This window comes from Ascaphus truei, chromosome 4 (genome assembly GCF_040206685.1).
Source record: "Ascaphus truei isolate aAscTru1 chromosome 4, aAscTru1.hap1, whole genome shotgun sequence".
Taxonomy (NCBI): Eukaryota; Metazoa; Chordata; class Amphibia; order Anura; family Ascaphidae; genus Ascaphus; species Ascaphus truei.
The window spans coordinates 351,157,552-351,176,824 of NC_134486.1; the positions used below are offsets into that span (position 1 = coordinate 351,157,552).

General features: G+C 46.4%; 1 protein-coding gene across 5 annotated transcripts in view; it reads right to left on the reverse strand.

The window, feature by feature from the left end:
* The window catches only part of SH3YL1 (SH3 and SYLF domain containing 1), a 153,293-nt gene that overhangs the window by 111,973 nt on the left and 22,047 nt on the right, over nt 1-19,273 (reverse strand). For all 5 annotated transcript variants that reach the window (XM_075598257.1, XM_075598256.1, XM_075598255.1 and 2 more), the window contains exon 2: nt 7,608-7,718. In XM_075598257.1, the coding sequence (XP_075454372.1) occupies nt 7,608-7,718 (111 nt within the window). The remainder of the gene's footprint in view (nt 1-7,607; nt 7,719-19,273) is intronic.

Below are 19,273 nucleotides of genomic sequence, written 5' to 3' on the forward strand. Positions count from 1 at the left end.
AAGGAGTATGCTGCATATTCAGGTCAGGGGCCATAACATTTTGAGGTTTATTAAATTACTGTGGGAAATGTAAAAGTTAGTATGCTTACTGAAGTGTCTGTATGTAGTACGCTTACTGAAGTGTCTGTATGTAGTACGCTTACTGAAGTGTCTGTCTGTAGTACGCTTACTGAAGTGTCTGTATGTAGTACGCTTACTGAAGTGTCTGTATATAGTACGCTTACTGAAGTGTCTGTATGTAGTACGCTTACTGAAGTGTCTGTATGTAGTACGCTTACTGAAGTGTCTGTATATAGTACGCTTACTGAAGTGTCTGTATGTAGTACGCTTACTGAAGTGTCTGTATATAGTACGCTTACTGAAGTGTCTGTATGTAGTACGCTTACTGAAGTGTCTGTATGTAGTACGCTTACTGAAGTGTCTGTATGTAGTACGCTTACTGAAGTGTCTGTATGTAGTACGCTTACTGAAGTGTCTGTATGTAGTACGCTTACTGAAGTGTCTGTATGTAGTACGCTTACTGAAGTGTCTGTATGTAGTAAGCTTACTGAAGTGTCTGTATGTGGCACGCTTACTGAAGTGTCTGTATGTAGTACGCTTACTGAAGTGTCTGTATGTAGTACGCTTACTCAAGTGACTGTATATAGTACGCTTACTGAAGTGTCTGTATGTAGTACGCTTACTGAAGTGACTGTATATAGTACACTTACTGAAGTGTCTGTATGTAGTACGCTTACTGAAGTGACTGTATATAGTACACTTACTGAAGTGTCTGTATATAGTACGCTTACTGAAGTGTCTGTATGTAGTACGCTTACTGAAGTGTCTGTATGTAGTACGCTTACTGAAGTGTCTGTATATAGTACGCTTACTGAAGTGTCTGTATGTAGCTATCAACGTAGGAGGTACTGAAAGTGAAATGCATGATCTAGGTGTATGTTTAAAGAAAGAAAACTCTACCCTTGGGTCCGGCTAGGATGCTGGGCACGGGTGGGACAGGGAATGGGGCCCGCCTGCTATCAAGATGTCTCACGTACCGATGATAACATTATCATTTCATGTTCATTTCAGTCAGATTGGTACTTTGTTCAAGTAACACTCTGTTTTCGTCTGGAGTCGGGATTATCTCTGTCGCCAGCGCGATACTCCCTACATACACATGACAATTGGATAAACAGCACACATACTTTATTCTTCTTCACAAGGTGAGATAAAAACGCAAACCCACCACTCATATCGCCTTATCACATAGCATACCTGTAATAATGTCTTAAGTAGACAAAATCATATAACTACAGGCCGCGGCATGGAACAAGGGGGAAGGCTGGTTCCAGCGACAGCTATTAGCGCTCATGCACGGAGCAGAGGGCAGACAAGGCCATATGGTCAAGCTGGCAGGCAGGATTGGTTGTGCCGACAAGGTTGACACGTTCCCGCATGTGTGGACGCGTGGCCCTCAATTGATGAGGGCGCCCTTAGCCAGTAGATGTGCCATGCAGCAGGGCAACTAGGCGTAATGAAATGCCGCTACGGCAGGACATAAGTCTGCAGGTGGGGCGGCGACCCACGTCAATGTTGCCAGGGGGCATGTCGACACGGAAGTTGTAATTTCAGATGGCGGTGAGGTGGCGATCGGCTCAGGGACGAGTCGGCAGCATGCGGCTGAGCCACAGTCAGCATCGCCACCCAGCATTGGTGGCACGTCGTCGACAGCACGGGGACGCTCCAGGCATGGCCTCCTAATAGAGGCCGTGGCGAGGAGCAAACTGGGGTGGATCCCGACAGGCGCCCCGCAATGCCGTCTGGGGCAACCAGCACGCAGGCACAAAAGCGGTCAACAAAAGGTAAGCGTCCAGCAACATCTTACACGAGTATAAATGGTGGGAGTCCCCCCCCCCAAGTGGCTAGCAGGGACCTTGCCTCCTCGAGTGATTGTGGGTGGGTCAGCCTTGAGTGCAGGATCACAGCTTATGGAAGCAGCATTGTTGGGCATAAGGCAAGCTCTGTCCCTGTTAGCGGCGCATCTTGACGCAGGGCCAAGGGTGACAGGAGGCAAAAGCGATTATATTGGGGCGACAACGCCTAAGTCTGGAATATCTCCAGCAGCAGTCGTACCCCCAGCAATCAGAACAGCACCATTTGTAATGACAGGCATAGCGCCAGCAATAGCCATGGGTTCTCCGCAGGTAGCTAGCGGCACGGCGCAGGGGTCTGCGGGGCAGACCACACAGATGGGATCGCTACCTTCCCCGCTTGCCCTCCCTCTATTGGCATCCATTTCAGCTACACTGACTGAGGATAAGAGGATGCCTGACGTGGCATACAAAGACATACTGTACGACTAAATCTAGCTCATTGGGCACACATTTACTTAAACGAGGTTAAGGACAAGATTTGGGCAGGGGAATACATGGAGATATTATCTCTGCTTCAAGGCTATAGGGAAGCGTTGGTAAAGTCAACCAAAAAAAGGAGAGTCGAAGAAAGAGGATGTGGAAAAAAGGCTTTTCCCATGCACCTTTCGCAATTGGTCAAAGGCTTTCGTTATTCTGGCCAGCGTAATTGGGGTGAAGGAAACGCATGTATGTGCCTCACTCTAAGTACCACAACATGATTCAGGAAGTACACCACAATTACGGAGGCATGGTTTGGTTGACGAGCGTTTCAGGCAATCAATAGAAGCTCACAAGGGCGAGATAGCTTGGAATGTCAAGGACGTAGATCTTTATTTACAGTTTGCTTCTGGAGGAGGGGTGGCCTCCTTTCGTGGGGGTAGCAATGGAGGTATGGGTGCATGGCGAACTAGCATACCAGGGAGTAACAATACACTGTGCAGCCACTCCGACGTTTCCGGCACGTCTGCTCCATTTGAGGCGGCCGCCATGCACAGTCAAAGTGTTTTAAGAAGGGCACACGCAGAGGTAGGGGTACAGGGTGGAAGATTGGCCACGAGGGCGGTGACACCAATAATCGTCGGCAATTTGGCACCGTGGCTAGCAAGGTACCCCAATAGGGAGGCAGCCCAGCTACTTTTAGCTGGGTTTAAGGAGGGGTTCAGGATTCCGTTGAGTATCAAGCGGGATCAGAGGGTGTACGGAATTTGAAATCGGTCAGGATACATGGTAACGTATCTAGGGAGAAAATTTGGAAGGAAGTCGAATTGGGGAAAATGGCAGGCCCCTTCGACTCCCCCCCTCCCCTCCTAATTTCAGGATTTCCACGTTGGGGGGTGGTCCACAAGAAAGAGGCCGGGGCCTATAGGTTAATCCAACACATATCCTACACAGAGGGGTCGTCAGTGAATAACGTTATCGATCGAGAGTTGTGTTCAGTGACTTACGCAAACTTCGAATCAGGTGGCAGCACTGGTGGAAAGTATGGGTAAAGGGGCATTAATGTCAAAATCAGACATCAACTTGGCTTTCAGGCCTTTGCCGGTTCAGCCAGAGTGTGTTTCCACTTGCTAGGCTGCATGCTCGAGGACCAGTACTACGTCAATTTATGCTTGGCGATGGGATGTGCGCTTTTTTGTTTTTATTTCGAAACGTTTAGCACCTTCCTGGAATGGGTAGCGCGAAAAAGGGTGCAGGCGGCGGGGGCCATGCACTCCTTTGACGACTTCCTTTTTGTTGGCTACTGGGGTTCAGATTTATGTGCAAGGTGGCTGTTTTCATTTTCAGCTATAGCGCATGAATTTGATGTTCCCTTGGCCGACGAAAAAACGGTGCGTTCGACAACCTTCCTTACTTTTTTGGGAATCGAGATTGACACAGTGAGGATGGAGTACAGGTTCCCGCCGGAAAAGTTAGTCGCCTTACGCAAGCTGCTCCAGGAATTCATGGCCCTCAAAAGACCTCATTGAGGCATTTTCAAGCACTGCTTGGCCAGTTACAGTAGTCTTCGCAGCATGAGTCATGCCGGCAGGAAGGGTGTTTGCTAGGCCCCTCTCTGCTGCCACAGTTGGGATAAAATGTCCTGGCCATTTCATTCAGGTCACCACTGAAATCCGCAAGTATCTGACGGTTTGGCTGGATTTTGTAAGGGTTTACAAAGGCAGAACCTTGTGGCGAGGATGTCCAGCCCATAACACCGAGCTACAATTGTTCACAGAAGCGTCTGGTTCTGTTGGTTTTGGGGCATACTTTAACGGGGCATGGTGCGTGTGTAGCCCATGGACCCCCACCCAACCTCACATCGGGTACCCTAGGGTGTCTCAAGGTCTGCTACGTGTCTGAGTTTGGTGCATACCTGCTGGCAACAGGGGGGCCTGAGTCTCCCGCGGTGACATGGGGGACAACAGGACAGGTTTCTGGGGTGGATGCCTTCGTTCTCCTTCAATTGTGCAGCGCCTCCATCTGTAGTAAGCCCAAGGGATACGGGGTGGAATCCCTACCACAGAATCCCCTCCCAGGGATGAGAGATTCAAGTCTCCACACAAGTCTCTTATAATTAGCAGCAGCTCTTTATTTTCTCTCTTCACAGCATGCAGACAGATATCACATATGAGCAGCCAGCCAGCTGTACTCCCTTAGGATGTCCCTGCCTCCACTCTGGGCCTCAGGGGCACCCAGAGTGGGGCTAGCTCTTCCCTCACCCCCTAAGCAGGATGAGAGGTACTTGGTCCACCTATCAGCTCTACTCATCTGGATCCTAACTCACTATCACCACTAGAACCTAGAGTTAGAACTCTCTCAGGAACTCTACTAAATAGGAAGTGCACTGCTCTTTATGGTTTCAGCAGGCACAGCCCCTGTGTCTCTTGATTGGACACAGGGTCAGGTGACCTAACTTCACCATTTCAGGGCAAGTGCTTGATGTGGGGAAAACCCATGATAACTCCTGGCAAACATGCCTTTAACAGGGATTACTGCGCAGGAGGAGGATAGAAATATAGCCCATAATCTTACCAGGGCTACACATGGACCAATGGCTTCTCCACTGGAGGGAGACTCAGCTCATTAGGAACCTAACATTCCTAGAGCTATTCCCCTTGCTCATTGTGGTGTGTTTGTGGGGTCAGTTGTTCACCTTCTGGTCAGATAACATGGGGGTAGTAGAATCGGTGAACAATTTTGGTTCACGCTCCCCTCCGGTACTGACCCTTCTGCACAATTTTGTACTTTTATGCCTTCACTTGCGTTCAAGGCACAGCATGTCCCGGGGGTTGCAAATAACATTGCTGACTCTTTATCCCGGTTACAGATGGCTCAGTTTTGGAAGCCAAATGGCAGTCCATGCCCAGTAGACTTGTGGGAACTTGCAACGATCCACTGACAGAACTAGTACGATCCTCTCTGACTCCGGGTACGTGGGGGGCCAACACGGCGGCTTGACTCGATTATCAAAGCCAAGAGGGGGAATTGGGACTGGAGGTATCAAGAATAGGGACCTTAATGTCGTTCATTTTAAACTTAAGAGCAAAGGGTTTAACAGGAGGATACATAGGGAAGAAAGTGACGGGGTTAGAAGGCAAAAAGAATCTGACAAAGGCGTTCATAGTCAAAAGGGTGTTAGCAGGGTTAACAAGGGGGGCGCTATTAAAAGACAGTAGAAGGCCAGTAAAACCATCAATCCTAGAGGGTTTAATGCAGACGGCGGAGCGAGTGTGTTTTTCCACGTTCGAGGCAAGGCTTTTTCGGCCGACGTTTGCGTTGGCCTTCTTTGCAGCATTGCGAGCCCGGGAGCTAGTCTGCGCATCACGCAGAGGAGAGGGAGGTTTGCAGCTCAAGGACGTAATTCTAAGGGACGGTCGGTTAAGCTGCACATTCAAAGATCAAAAACAGACCAGCAAGGGAAGGGAGCTTGGATTTCATTGCTAGGTCTGCCAGGGGCCGTATTTTGCCCCGTTAACGTGCTTAAGGAATACATGGAGTGCCGGCCAGGTGGGCAAGGTCCACTACTACTGCACGCGGATGGTGTACTGTTCTCTAGGTTTCAGTACCTGCAGGTTTTCCACATGTGCCTTCAGCACCAGGGTCTAGACGAGTCACAGTACGGAATACATTCATTTCGGATTGGGGCAACAATAGAAGTATTGCATGCAGGGCTGTCAGTAACAGCGATACAGAAGATAGGAAGTCTAACAGATACCGGTCCTACATCAGGCCCACGTTAACAGGGGAATAGCTCTTGTTGGAATAAACCTCCACCACCTTATGCCTTTGAAAATTCCACAGACGTATGGATCATCGGGGATTCACTCATACACTGGGCAGATAAGCGAGCTATCAAACGCCTATACGGGAGAAACCTCGGGTTGTGCGCAGAGCATGCAAAGGTGTTATGGTGGGGCGGTAGAGGGCTGTGGTAGGCCAATTTCTCCCACGGCTAATGATTATGGCCAGAGATAGAAGAGCACCACAGATCCTTATCCTTCATGCCGGGGGCCACCACGGATCCTTATCCTTCATGCCGGGGGCAATGACCTGGCCGTGCGGTGCTACTTCAAGCTAGTCAATACAATAAAGCAAGACCTGGCTCACATCCTCGCCCTTTGGCCAGGAATTCAGATCGTCTCGTCAGACATAGTCTGCAGGGTAGTGTGGCGGGGCGCACGTAAAGTTGAACAAAATGGTGGGGAAATTTGTGACACAGTGCAGGGGGTGGCGGATCAGCCACTCGGATTTCAATTGCAAAATAGTCAGCCTATTTAGGCCTGACGGCATACATTTATCAGAGATTGGGGCGGATTTGTTCAACAACGAGTTGCAGAAAGGGTTGGAGAGGGTCCTATCAGGTTTGGCGTCATGGGCCTAATTTAAGGGGGTTAAATTGACCCGTTGGTGGCAGCAGTTTGTGGAGTAAGTGCTTGACCTTGCCAGATGGGGATCGGGGCTGATGAAGCCCGGGGGCAGTCTTAAGTGGGCGGGGTCAACTGAACGTGACTCCCGGGAACCCACTCGCGACAACGGCCAACTCATGGGGGCTCGCCTAGCTAGGGGGGCAGCAGGCCAAGGCCAGGCCTTCCCTTAACCAGTCTATCTGAACAAGCTCCTCACCCCTACCACATGCCGCACTTATCTGAGATCTGACTCCAAAAGACTGTTCATGGTCCCAAGGTTCAGCAAAGTATCTGGCCGTTCCTCCTTCTCTTGCATTGCACCCCAAAACTGGAACAACCTACCGGAGACTCTCACAGCCACCACCAGTCTAAGTTCTTTAAAAACTAAAGCTGTCTCACATTTGAATCTGGTCTGTAACTGTTACATACGCCTATAATATATATTATCTCTAACTGTGCATGCAATGTATACCCTGTTGACTTACGTAACTATGTATTGTAATCATGTATTTGTCATCTAAACGCTATACCCAAGACATACTTTAAAACAAGAGGTAACTCTCAATGTATTACTTCCTAGTAAAACATTTTATAAAGAAATAAAACCCTTTAAGCGAGCACTCTGGCAGGGACAACCGGTTACTCTATTGTTTAATAAACAAAGCCGCTGATTTTTATACCTCCAAACCAAGTCCCTCATTGCTTGTCTGTTATATGGGGGTGGCTCGCAGCCTCCCTGGTCATGTAGTGGTAGTAGTACATTCTACCATCAAAGTCATTTACCCACATTAACATTGTAAAACCAAGCAAGCAGCATATCACTAACCAGGAATAATCTTATCTGGTCCGGTTCTAGAACTGATTTCTGTAAATTCTTTTAAGATTTTCGCTGCCTTTTTGGCTTCAGAGATCAAGTTGCAAGGGATTGGATTGTTCACTGCAAAACAAGCAAACAAAAAGGATTATTAAATCATCCCCAATAACTGAGCAAGGCCAATATATTTTTATTAAATTTGAGTGTTTTCAATATAGTAAACAACAGAAAAAGCTGAACCGACAGTCTGCCCTAACTAATCCAACAATAACCAAAACCGACCAGGTTCATTTTTACAATTTTCAGCAAAACCATGTGTACCTGCATTACACTGTAAAGTTTCTGCACTTAATGTATTTGTCTCATGGAGTTATTCTTGAAATGAATTGATGAAGTGTGGTCCACATACGTTTTGTACACATATTAAAGCTTAAGGAAATGCAATGCCTCATTTACCATGACAAAATAGCATATGTAAACCTTCGTATAACCGGTGAATTTTGCACCCACAAATGTTAGATTGCTGGTAAGGATTCATATGTATTTAAAACATCAGTTTGTGCGTAATACCCAATTTGTTTTGGATTTTAATAGAGATCTTCTTGCCCTTGCCAAAACGGTTTCTGTTTTTTCAAATCTGAAGCTTCTTTGAAGAGATATAGTGGTGAGACAAAGTTTGTGAACCCCAACGTTAATTACGGAAATTCCATAGTTTTCTCATGACAACTTTCTTGGATCAAAACCAACCCAGTCTTTTCTTAAATATCCATGGGACAGGGTGAAGTCACTTGCTGCTGAAAATGCCTGGGAAACAAACCTGTGAATGCTGAAACCAGCAGTCGGAGGGTTAACCTAGTTAGAGGTACCTGAGCAATCATGGCTGAATTAACACTGCTCTCAGGCAGCTTGATAAGGAGGCTACTGCTGGTAGTAGGTGGGTTCTCCCATATACCAGAGCTGTTCTGTCCAGGCTGCTGGAACCTGAAAGATTGCCTGAATTCTCACCAAACAAGATAAGACATTGTTCTTCTTTCTATATATAAGAATCTGCTATTTAAAAGTTGGTAACTGGTTTAGTTAGCCAACTTGCAGATAGCTTTATACTGTCTAGTTAGCCTCCCTACCGTGCAGTAGATGTTCTTTTTATGTTTTGTGTTTGCCTTAAAGGGACAGTGTGCCTAATGTTTGACTGTGGAAAATAAAACCACTGAAATTAAAAACCTTACCCACTCTATGGGACACTTACTGACCACACCATGAGGCCGTCCTGCCACAATCCAATGGGGTTTATATTAACCAATTCCATGTCTTTTGAAACAAAATGATATATGAATTAGACAAACAATGGAGTAAGAGTCAGGGTATGTGCAAAAGTAAGTGAAACCCCTGGTTTTATCAACTAAATTAAAGGGGATAATTATAATCAGGTGTTTAAATAATTAGGTAGATCTCCAGAGGTGAGCTTGGGAGGCCCCATCCTGTATAAAGATCAGAAACTTTGTGGAGTTTAGTCTTCACCATACAGGTGTGTGGAAACATGTCATGGCACGACCAAAAGAAAGCACTGAGGACAACAAAAAAGCAGTCGCCACTGTCACACAGTAAGAGAGAATACCTTGCAATAGTGGGCTGATCCTAGTTACAGTAAAGGGGATCACCCTTTTAAAGAGGCAATCCAAGCACGTTGTTTTATTTATTTATTTTTACACAGAATTGAAGCAGGGGGTCTCCGGAGCTGAACCCCATTCATTTCAGCTCTGGGTAACCCCTGCTTCTGGAGATTCTTACCTCTGTATGGGCTGCTGGCAGCCACTCTAGCCGGGTATCAGGGTTCACATTACTGCTTTTCAAAGCTCCCACACCTTGCGGGCCAATAGGAAGCAGTGATGTCATCCGGTGTGGCTTCCTATTGGCCCACGAGATGCAAAGCTCAGACTCTAATAAGCAAGGTTGTCAGGACAATATATACCTAAGTGTAGCCTAGTGCCTTTGGCTATGGATTTCCCGGTCCTGGCACATAAGTCCTGGTAAGTACAGGCCGTATCAGGGTTAAATTCCTCCTCATGAGCCAGCATGGGAGTCCTGCAGCACACTACTAATTGATATGTTATATTGTAGCCATAGCCAGGTGCAGGCTAGTGGCCGCTGGAAGCATCATGCCCGGGGGGTGGTTACAGGTATTAGCACCGTGGGGTGAAGCCTGTTCCGCCCGCAGCCCTTCCCAGTTTGTGGCATGGTCACTAATCCCTTACCCCAGGTATATAAGATGCTTCCTTCCCTAAATTAGAGATCGTGATTCCAGGATGTAGCCTGCACCAGAGTGAGTGAGGCAGTTCTGCCGGCGACTAGCCCCATGTGCCTAGAGACAGAGTACCTCTCTTGCATGACAGATGGAATCAACTGGCCTGCCGATGGTATGAAGTTCCTCGTCTGTCTACCTTACTGAGAAGGGGTTCCTGTGGGGTTCCTCTCTGCCTCTGGCAGATCCCCATAGGATGGAGGCGCTGCACCAGCAAGACCAGAAGCCTGTCCCTTGCCAATCCCCATACCAACGCGGAGACTGAGGGCTCCTGAACACAACAGATGAGCACGCACAGCACTCAGACACACCCGTAGCAGGAGGATCTCCCCTAAGGGGGCGGGGGGGGGGGAAAGGGTTTTACATAAGCAATGTGAATTAGTGATAATTAGAGTTAGGTTAATTGGGTAATTACTTGTTCGAGAAATCTGGAAAACCGGACCTGTAGGTGGCTCTTGAAGATGGAGTGTGGACCAACTACAGTATATACAGTACTAAAATTACTTGGAGTATAATAGATAAGAAGAATAGAGCAAACACTTGCTAAATGTTACCCCTGTTTATATGGGTTTATGCAAGTTGTGAAACCTTTAGCAATTGTACTAAAGACCCCATCATAAGGCCCCTAAAGGGATTTCATTAAAGCAGGGGTCTCAAACTCAGTCCTTAAAGGCACCCAACAGACCAGCTTTATGGATATCTCCTGCTTCAGCACAGGTGACCGAGCCACTTATTGAGCCACCTGTGCTGAAGCAGGGATATCCATAAAAGCTGGCCTGTTCATTGCCCTTGTCTGAGGATGGAGTTTGAGAGCCCTGCAGTGTATGAAGATTAGAAGAAAAGCAAGAACAAGTATGATAAAAGGTTACCTCCTTTCCTTCAGATGTTAGCTCACTTAAGTTTCCTCACCTGATGCCCACAGTATTGACAGACTTCTGTGCATCGGATCATGCCAACCACCAAAATATAATCTGCTCTAAAAAAAATAATTGACATTTTTTTTGGATCGCTTAGAGCTAAATTCTTCTAACTTGTATCAATAGGCCTTTTGTCTTTTAAAGGTGCGTTTGTGATTAGCAGATAGTAAGTACTGTAAGGCATGCTAAATGTATATAATTGTTTATTATGCATTCTATTGATGCTCAGGAAAGAGATAAAGTTGAAAGCAATACAGAAATTATTTTTGTCGAGAGGATTTGCAGATGGATTTCGAATGCGGTGATTAGTGACTGCTCTGCTGGGAGCAAGTTTCATTTCCACTGTCGATTGCTGAGAAGAGGAAAAGACATTGAGACTGTATGAGTCAGCAAAGGAGTCTATCAGAGAAAAATTGACTAACTATTTAATTTGTAAGTTTATAAGGCAAGTGCGTCAACACAATGTAATTTGCATTTGACTAACAGGAATACATCTTGCCGGGTGAATTTTAGGCAAAACTGTAATAGGAAAACGATAAATTCTTATAATATATTTCCATAATGTAGCCCTGCAATTCACATACAGCTTTTGTATGTGCTTTTTGGAAATACTATTAATAGTGAATTGCCAGATATAATGTAAAAGCAAATTTCTCTTGAAGTAGTTAGACAGTGTGAGTGAGGTGGGGGGGGGGAAAAAAAGGTCATACTGGAACTATAAAAACATTATAAATTAGATTGGATGCAGAGGAAACTTGAGATAGATTTAATAAAAATTAAATTTCAATGAAGCCATTGCCCGCAGCAAAATTAGAACACGTCATGAAGAAATAAAAACAAGGTTAAGACTTTCAAAAGCACATATGACCTAATACACAAAATAACCTACATTAAAGCAAAAACAAGTGAAATGTACAGCACTTTAATTACAAATCTAAAACTCAGGTCAAAGATAAATGTGTTTTCTTACCTCTGTATAACATTTGCATATGTTGCTACAGTACTTAACTGTTATTTAAATGCTGCTTTAGATACATTTTTTAAAGAACCTTTACGCAGAATTTTGAGGAGTTTATAAAAAAATGTTATTCTTCACATGGTACACTAAACAAGTCCTTCAATCAGTGTTTTTGAACTATAATTATATTGTGAAATTCTGCAGAACCCTCTCTAATATCGCATCTGAGATCAGATGCATTGTAAGAAATCCCAATCCTCTACTACCATGTCTGAGAGTTAACTGTAGGTATAGCTACAGAGTATTGCCTCTATCCATCACACCTCCTGGAGGAGGTTCCTTTATTTGTGGATGTAGTATCTGTTTTATGTAGTTTAATAAAGAGTTTTATAACTTTACCTTTTGGCTAGTGAGTTCGGCTCTTACACGGGGTGGCTGTTCTTCTGATCACCTGCTTTGCTCCAGTTCTGCCAATCGGAGAGACGCAGCAGAGGGACGCTGATCACCTAACTAAGGTGCACCGTGTGGCTAAGAGGAGAGGGGATCAGTGAATCATCATGAGTACATGGTGTACTCCACACCGGACAATCACACTGAGAGACAGGTGTCTATTGCAGTTGCAGCTGACTTGCCGTGGAGTATTTACCTCCCGTCATTGGCTCTACAGTCAGGTATTGTGGATCTGTACCCGGTCATATCCCAGTCTTTACCTCTCATATATGGCACGTTAAACTCTATGTATGCTCTGCTTTCTACTTTGATATACTGAATTGGAATGGATTAATATACCTTTGGTTTTCGGTGTTTTCCTTGAGCTCGTAGTTGGTTTTTAGTTTTTGCATCCTCAGAAGAAAACTGGCTGGAAAGGGCTAAAGGAAATAATATAGTTGCAACGGGTGAAAAGGAGAGCCCATCTTGCTTGGCGGGAATTCAGCCTACGGGCCGCCCCCCGATACTCCAGGTTACGGACGTCCATTAGTATGGTCACAGACATTGATTTTCCCTCAATGAGATGTCTCCATTCTTCCAGTGCCATCTTTACCGCCAAGAGCTCCCGATTCCCAACATCATAGTTCTGCTCTGATGCAGAGGATGTCTTAGAGATGAAGCAACAAGGATGCAGACATGACTGGAAATCCATTCTCTGTGAAAGTACTGCACCGGCACCAACATCAGAAGCATCAACCTCGAGGATAAATGGACGGAGAGGGTCCGGTTGCACAAGAATAGGAGCCGTGGAAAAGAGTCTCTTAATTTGAGAATAGCAGCTTGTGCCTCTGGAGACCAAGGAACATGCTCTGCCCTCTTTTTGGTCATGGCCATTATAGGTGCGACTATTTTAGAGAAATCCTGGATGAAACTACGGTAATAGTTTGCGAATCCAAGGAAGATATTTTGGATGGCTTTAAGTTTCTTGGGCAGTGGCCAATCTAGGATGGCAGAGACCTTGGCAGGATCCATCTGTAAGCTTTGAGCAGATATGATGTAACCAAGGAAAGCAAGACTAGATTTTCCGAATTCGCATTTTTCAAGCTTAGCAAAAAGTTGATTCTTACGAAGGCGTTGAAGCACCACCTTTACCTGCTCACGATATTGCTCCAAGGAGTTAGAAAAAATAAGGATGTCGTCGAGATAGACGACGATAAAAGAGCCCAGCAAGTCTCTGAAGAACTTGTTGACAAAAAAATTGAAAAACGGCGGGAACATTACATAGCCCAAAGGGCATGACGATATACTCGTAGTGACCATCTCTAGTGTTAAACTCAGTCTTCCACTCATCCACCTGCCTGATTCGGACCAAGTTATAGGCTCCTCTTAGATCGAGTTTGGGGAAGATGATTGCGCCATGAAGGCGATCGAGAAGTTCTGGAATCAGAAGGAGCAGGTAGCGATTTTTAACCATAATGTTCTTAAGACCCCTGTAGTCTATAAAGAGTCTCAGTGAATGTTGCAGGGTAAATGCAACTACACACGCAGGTTCTTTGGATTAGGCTTATTTATTTAGCCTTAAATTATACAGCACACAAAACAAAAATAGCTTTTCATCAGCAAACAAAAGAAAATGGCTTTTTCTTCAGCAGACAAAACAAAACAGTTTCTCTTTAGTAGACAGTGTAAAAATAAGTCAGCTACCGTTTTCTATGCAGGAGACAGACAGTTCATAATTCATGTATTTTGCTAACAGACCTTGTATCAGTAATCTCTTCAGTAGATTACTCCTCTCTCCTCAACAGCCAGCCCCATGTGTCTACAGCCTGGGGTTTTTAACACACCTTGATTAGGCAGCTGGGATCCAACTAATTGTCCTGAGGTTCCCAGCTGAAGTTAACCTAGTCACTGCTGCATTGCAGGCTAAACATATGTCTGCCAGGCATATAGCTGGTGGCTTTTATTTACCCTGTCACATTCCTCCCCTGTTAGTGTGTGGCTGGGGCAATGCACGGCTGAAGCCCGACCATCCACTCCTTCTCTAGAAAAGAAGTCAGCATTTGCGTTCCCTTTTCCCGGCCTGTGCTGAATCTCAAATGAGAAGGGTTGGAGGGCCATATACCACCTAGTCAATCTAGCATTGGAATCCTTCATACTATTTAACCACTTCTGTGGAGCATGGTCCGTCGCCAAAGTAAAATGGACTCCTGCCAGGTAATGCCTCAAAGCCTCGATTGCCCACTTTACTGCGAGGCACTCCTTCTCAATCACTGAGTAGTTTTTTTCCCTCAGGAACAATTTCCTACTCAGGAAATTCCTACTGATAGGGTGATCAACACCCTCAAACTGTTGTGACAACACTGCCCCTAGCCCTATCTCTGATGCATCTGTTTGCACTATAAAAGGGCTGTTGAAGTCCGGGCTTCTAAGGATGGGACCCTCTGATAGACACCTTTTTATGTCCTCAAAGACTCTCTGACAATCCCTTGACCATACCACTTGTGTAGGGGCCCACTTTTTTGTGAGGTCCGTTAAAGGGGCTGCCACTTCCGAATAGTTGGGGATGAACCGCCGGTAGTACCCTGCTAAACCCAGCAGAGAGCGTACCTGCGTTTTTGTTTGGGGGGTCGGAACTTCTTTCAGGGCAACTACCTTGTCGGCTAGTGGCCTTACTTTTCCACCTCCCAATGCATACCCTAAGTATTTGGTTTTCGCCTTACCCAAAGCACATTTCTTAGGGTTGGCTGTGAGCCCTGCCTCTCTTAGAGATTTGAGGACCGCTTTCAGCCTATTTAGATGGGCCCGCCAGTGTTTACTATAAATGACAATGTCATCTAGGTAGGCTGCGGCATAAGTCCTATGGGGCCTCAGTACCTTATCCATGAGTCTCTGAAATGTGGCTGGGGCTCCATGCAGTCCAAATGGCATTGTCACAAACTGGTATAAACCCATGGGAGTGGCAAAGGCTGTTTTGCACTTGGACTTTTCCTCTAAGGGTATTTGCCAGTATCCTTTTGTCAAGTCCAGCGTGGATATATATTCCGCGTTACCAAGGGCGTCAATTAATTCGTCCACCCTTGGCATCGGATATGCGTCAAACTTGGATACCGCATTAACCTTTCGGAGGTCCACACAAAATCTTACCTTGCCATCAGGTTTAGGGACCATAACTAGTGGACTGCACCACTCACTGCATGATTCCTCAATCACTCCTAAGTGTAACATTTCTTGTACCTCCTTCTCTACCAGGGCCCTACGACTTTCAGGCAATCTATAAGGACGGGAACGTACTTTTACCCCAGGTGCTGTCTCGATTGCATGTGAAATTAAGTTAGTTTGCCCTGGTAAATCAGAAAAAACATCATGGAATTGGGTCATTATTGCTAACAAGTCCCCTTTTTGTTCAGAGGACAACTGTTTACCCATTGGGATTTTATCGTCACTCACAATGTTCTCCTGTGGAGGCTGAGGACCCAAATCCGTTTCCTCCTCCACTGGGTGAATGAATAGAGACCGCTGCATCTTCCAGGGTTTCAGCAAGTACACATGGTAAATTTGCTTACCCTTCCTGGACCCTGGTTGAGCGATCTCGTAATCCACATCACCTGTGCGGCGGTGTACTTCGAATGGGCCCTGCCATTTGGCCAGGAGTTTACTCTCGCAACTGGGTAATAATAACATCACCTGGTCTCCCGGGTGAAACACTCTCATGCGAGCATTCTGATTGTAATGTCTCTCCTGACTGTCCTGGGCTGATCTAAGATTCTCCCTAGCAAAATGGCCGACCACATCTAGGCGCTTCCTAAGGTCTAATACATATTGCAGGGTATTCTTAGAAGGGGACCCCTGTTCCTCCCAGGACTCCTTTAGGAGGTCTAGGATACCCCGGGGTTGGCCGCCATAGAGCAGTCCAAATGGAGAGAATCCCGTGGAGGCCTGAGGAACTTCCCGCACTGCAAATAGCAGAAAAGGGAGAAGTTCATCCCAGGCTCTCTTCTCTGAATCTACAAATTTCCTCAGCATCCCTTTTAGAGTTCGGTTAAATCTTTCCACCAATCCGTCAGTCTGTGGATGGTAAACCGATGTCCGAACAGACTTGACCTCTAGTAATTTTAAGACATCCTGCATCAACTTAGCCATAAAATTTGTACCTTGGTCTGTCAACAAACCTGGGGAAGTCCAACCCGTGAGAACAGCTCCAACAACTTGTTGGCTACTTGCTTCGCCGTTGCTGTTCTCAGGGGAAACGCCTCAGGATATCTTGTTGCATAATCAACAAGAATAAAACTGTGCCCTTTCAAAGAAGGTTCTAGAGGTCCTACCAAGTCTACCCCAATCCTCTCAAAGGGAACTGACACCAAGTGTAGAGGAACAAAAGGGGCTGGTTTTTGTCCCTTTGGACTAGTTAGCTGGCACTCCAGACATGCCGCACATAACTTAGCAATATCGCTATGCATCCCTGGCCAATAGAATCGGGACGAAATACGGTCCAATGTTTTATCCCTGCCCAGGTGACCACCCCAAGGGACAGTATGGGCTAGAGTGAACACAGATTTAACAAACGCCTTGGGAATCAATATCTGTCTGGTGACCTCCCCTGTTTGTGTCTGCCTATTCACCCTATACAGGATATCATTTGATAGCTCAAAATGGGGGAATACTATCACCCCCTGTGCATTTAAAAAATCTGCTCATCAATTTTCACCACCTTGTCATACTGTCTAGCAAGGACTGGATCTTCCCTTTGCTTCTGGCAAAAGTCAGGGAGGTACAGGTCTGGTAAATCTCCAGGACCCATATCCCCCTCCCTCTGGCCATCCCCAGCCATCACTTGTGACCTCTGACTACTAGAATGGTCACCTTGAGACCCAGATTTCTGCAACCAGTCCTGTTTGTCAGAGCGTCTTTGCTTCCAAGTCTTTTGAACCCGGTGTCTACTGGGAAAAAGGTCTGCCGAGAAGGGGAACAGTTTGCTAGGGTTCTCCTGAGCCATAGAAGGGGGCTCCTCGTGAGAGACTGGAGCCATTAGGTCTGAAAAGAAAGGCCAGTCCCGGCCGAGCACAACGGGGACAGGGAGCCAAGGAGCGACTCCTACTTCGAGGTAAGCCTCCTGCCCTTTTACCTGTAGCCGGATTTTGGCCGTCGGATAGCGTTTTACATCGCCGTGTATACATTCTATACTCCATGGGGAGTCAAAAGAACACACGTTAGGCGGTAACAGTTCCTGGAGCCATTTTCCTCAGGAGTATCGGGGGTTTGCTTGCGGGTTCTGGACTGGCAGACCCCTGGAATTGGGTCAGCAGCTTGGCCATTCGCTCCTCCTGTGCTGCCTGCTGCTGGGTTAGGAGCTGGGTCTGCTGCTGCAATAGTCTTTCATCTCTCTCTGCTTGTAGCCTGGCCTGTTCCTGCATTAACTCTCCCTGCTGTTTGGTCTGCTCGCACAAAAACTCTAAAAAAAATTCTTCCATTTTTTTCATTCTTGTGTGTATGTGTGTGTGACCCTTTAACTGCAGGGGCCTTTCAAAATCCCACTTCTAACACCATATGTTGCAGGGTAAATGCAACTACACACGCAGGTTCTTTGGATAAGGCTTATTTATTTAGCCTTAAATTATACAGCACACAAAACAAAAATAGCTTTTCATCAGCAAACAAAAGAAAAATGGCTTTTTCTTCAGCAGACAAAACAAAACAGTTTCTTTTTAGTAGACAGTGTAAAAATAAGTCAGCTACCATTTTCTATGCAGGAGACAGACAGTTCATAATTCATGTATTTTGCTAACAGACCTTGTATCAGTAATCTCTTCAGTAGATTACTCCTCTCTCCTCAACAGCCAGCCCCATGTGTCTACAGCCTGGGGTTTTTAACACACCTTGATTAGGCAGCTGGGATCCAACTAATTGTCCTGAGGTTCCCATCTGAAGTTAACCTAGTCACTGCTGTATTGCAGGCTAAACATATGTCTGCCAGGCATATAGCTGGTGGCTTTTATTTACCCTGTCACAGTGAACCATCTTTTTCTGGACAAAAAAAGAAGCCTGCACCTGCGGGACAGCTGGACTTATGAATAAATCCGTGAACAAGATTCTCTTCAATATAGGCCTTCATGGCTACAGCCTCTGGTCCTGACAAAGGGTACGTCTACTCCCGTGGTCCTCTCTAGGCTTTGGTGTTCCCGACTTCCTTGGACAGGATCGAGCTGTATGCCCAGTCACACCGCAATAGAGACACAGCCCGGCCATGCGTTGGGAGCAACGTTTTCTGAAAGTTGAGTCATGAACTCACATTAGCCAGGGTGAGAGTGGCCTGCAAATTGTTGGATGTTATGCTGGGGTTGGATGATTTGCCGGTTTGTTCATGGAGAGCTTTTGATAGGACGACTGCTCCTGGGTCGAGTGACTGTGGTCTTGAACGTTCTCCATTTGTAGACTCTCTGACCGTGGATTGGTAGAGCCCCAAATCCTTAGAAATTGTTTTGTAACCCTTTTTAGCATGCTGCACATCAATAACAGCTTTTCCGCTTCCGTCTCACCCTCTTGCAACTCCCGCGCGGGAACCACCCCACCCCCGCGAGCTGCACCCGGCTTTTTACAAGCAGTAGCTGGTGAATGCACGCTGCAGGGAGGCACAAATTCCCCTGTGGGTAGCCGACGGACTGCCCATGGAGCATCCCTGGCGAGCAGATTTGAACCGGAGACTTCATCTGTAGGTATACTTACCTTCTGTCCTCCAGTGCCATTCAGTAATTACACTGATCTTCATGTTCATGAGATTGACGCTGTGACATCATGTCTGTAGATATATATAAAGCGAGTCAATCGCGCACTTTAGTTAAAACCAAGTGTAGCCAGGTTCCCCCTCTGAGGTTGTGCCCCTTGCTGTATGCCTCCGTTAATGCGGCCGGTTGTGGGGGCGTGTGGATGCGCGGTCACGTGTGTCGGGAGCTCCGAGGGATGGGGCGGGCAGTGGGAGGTTGCCGGTGTCGCCGAGGGCTTGGGTGATCACAGAGAGAGATAGCCGCCATTTTGGGGAAGCTTGCGCATGCGCAGAGCGGCGGCCATTCTAGGTCACGCA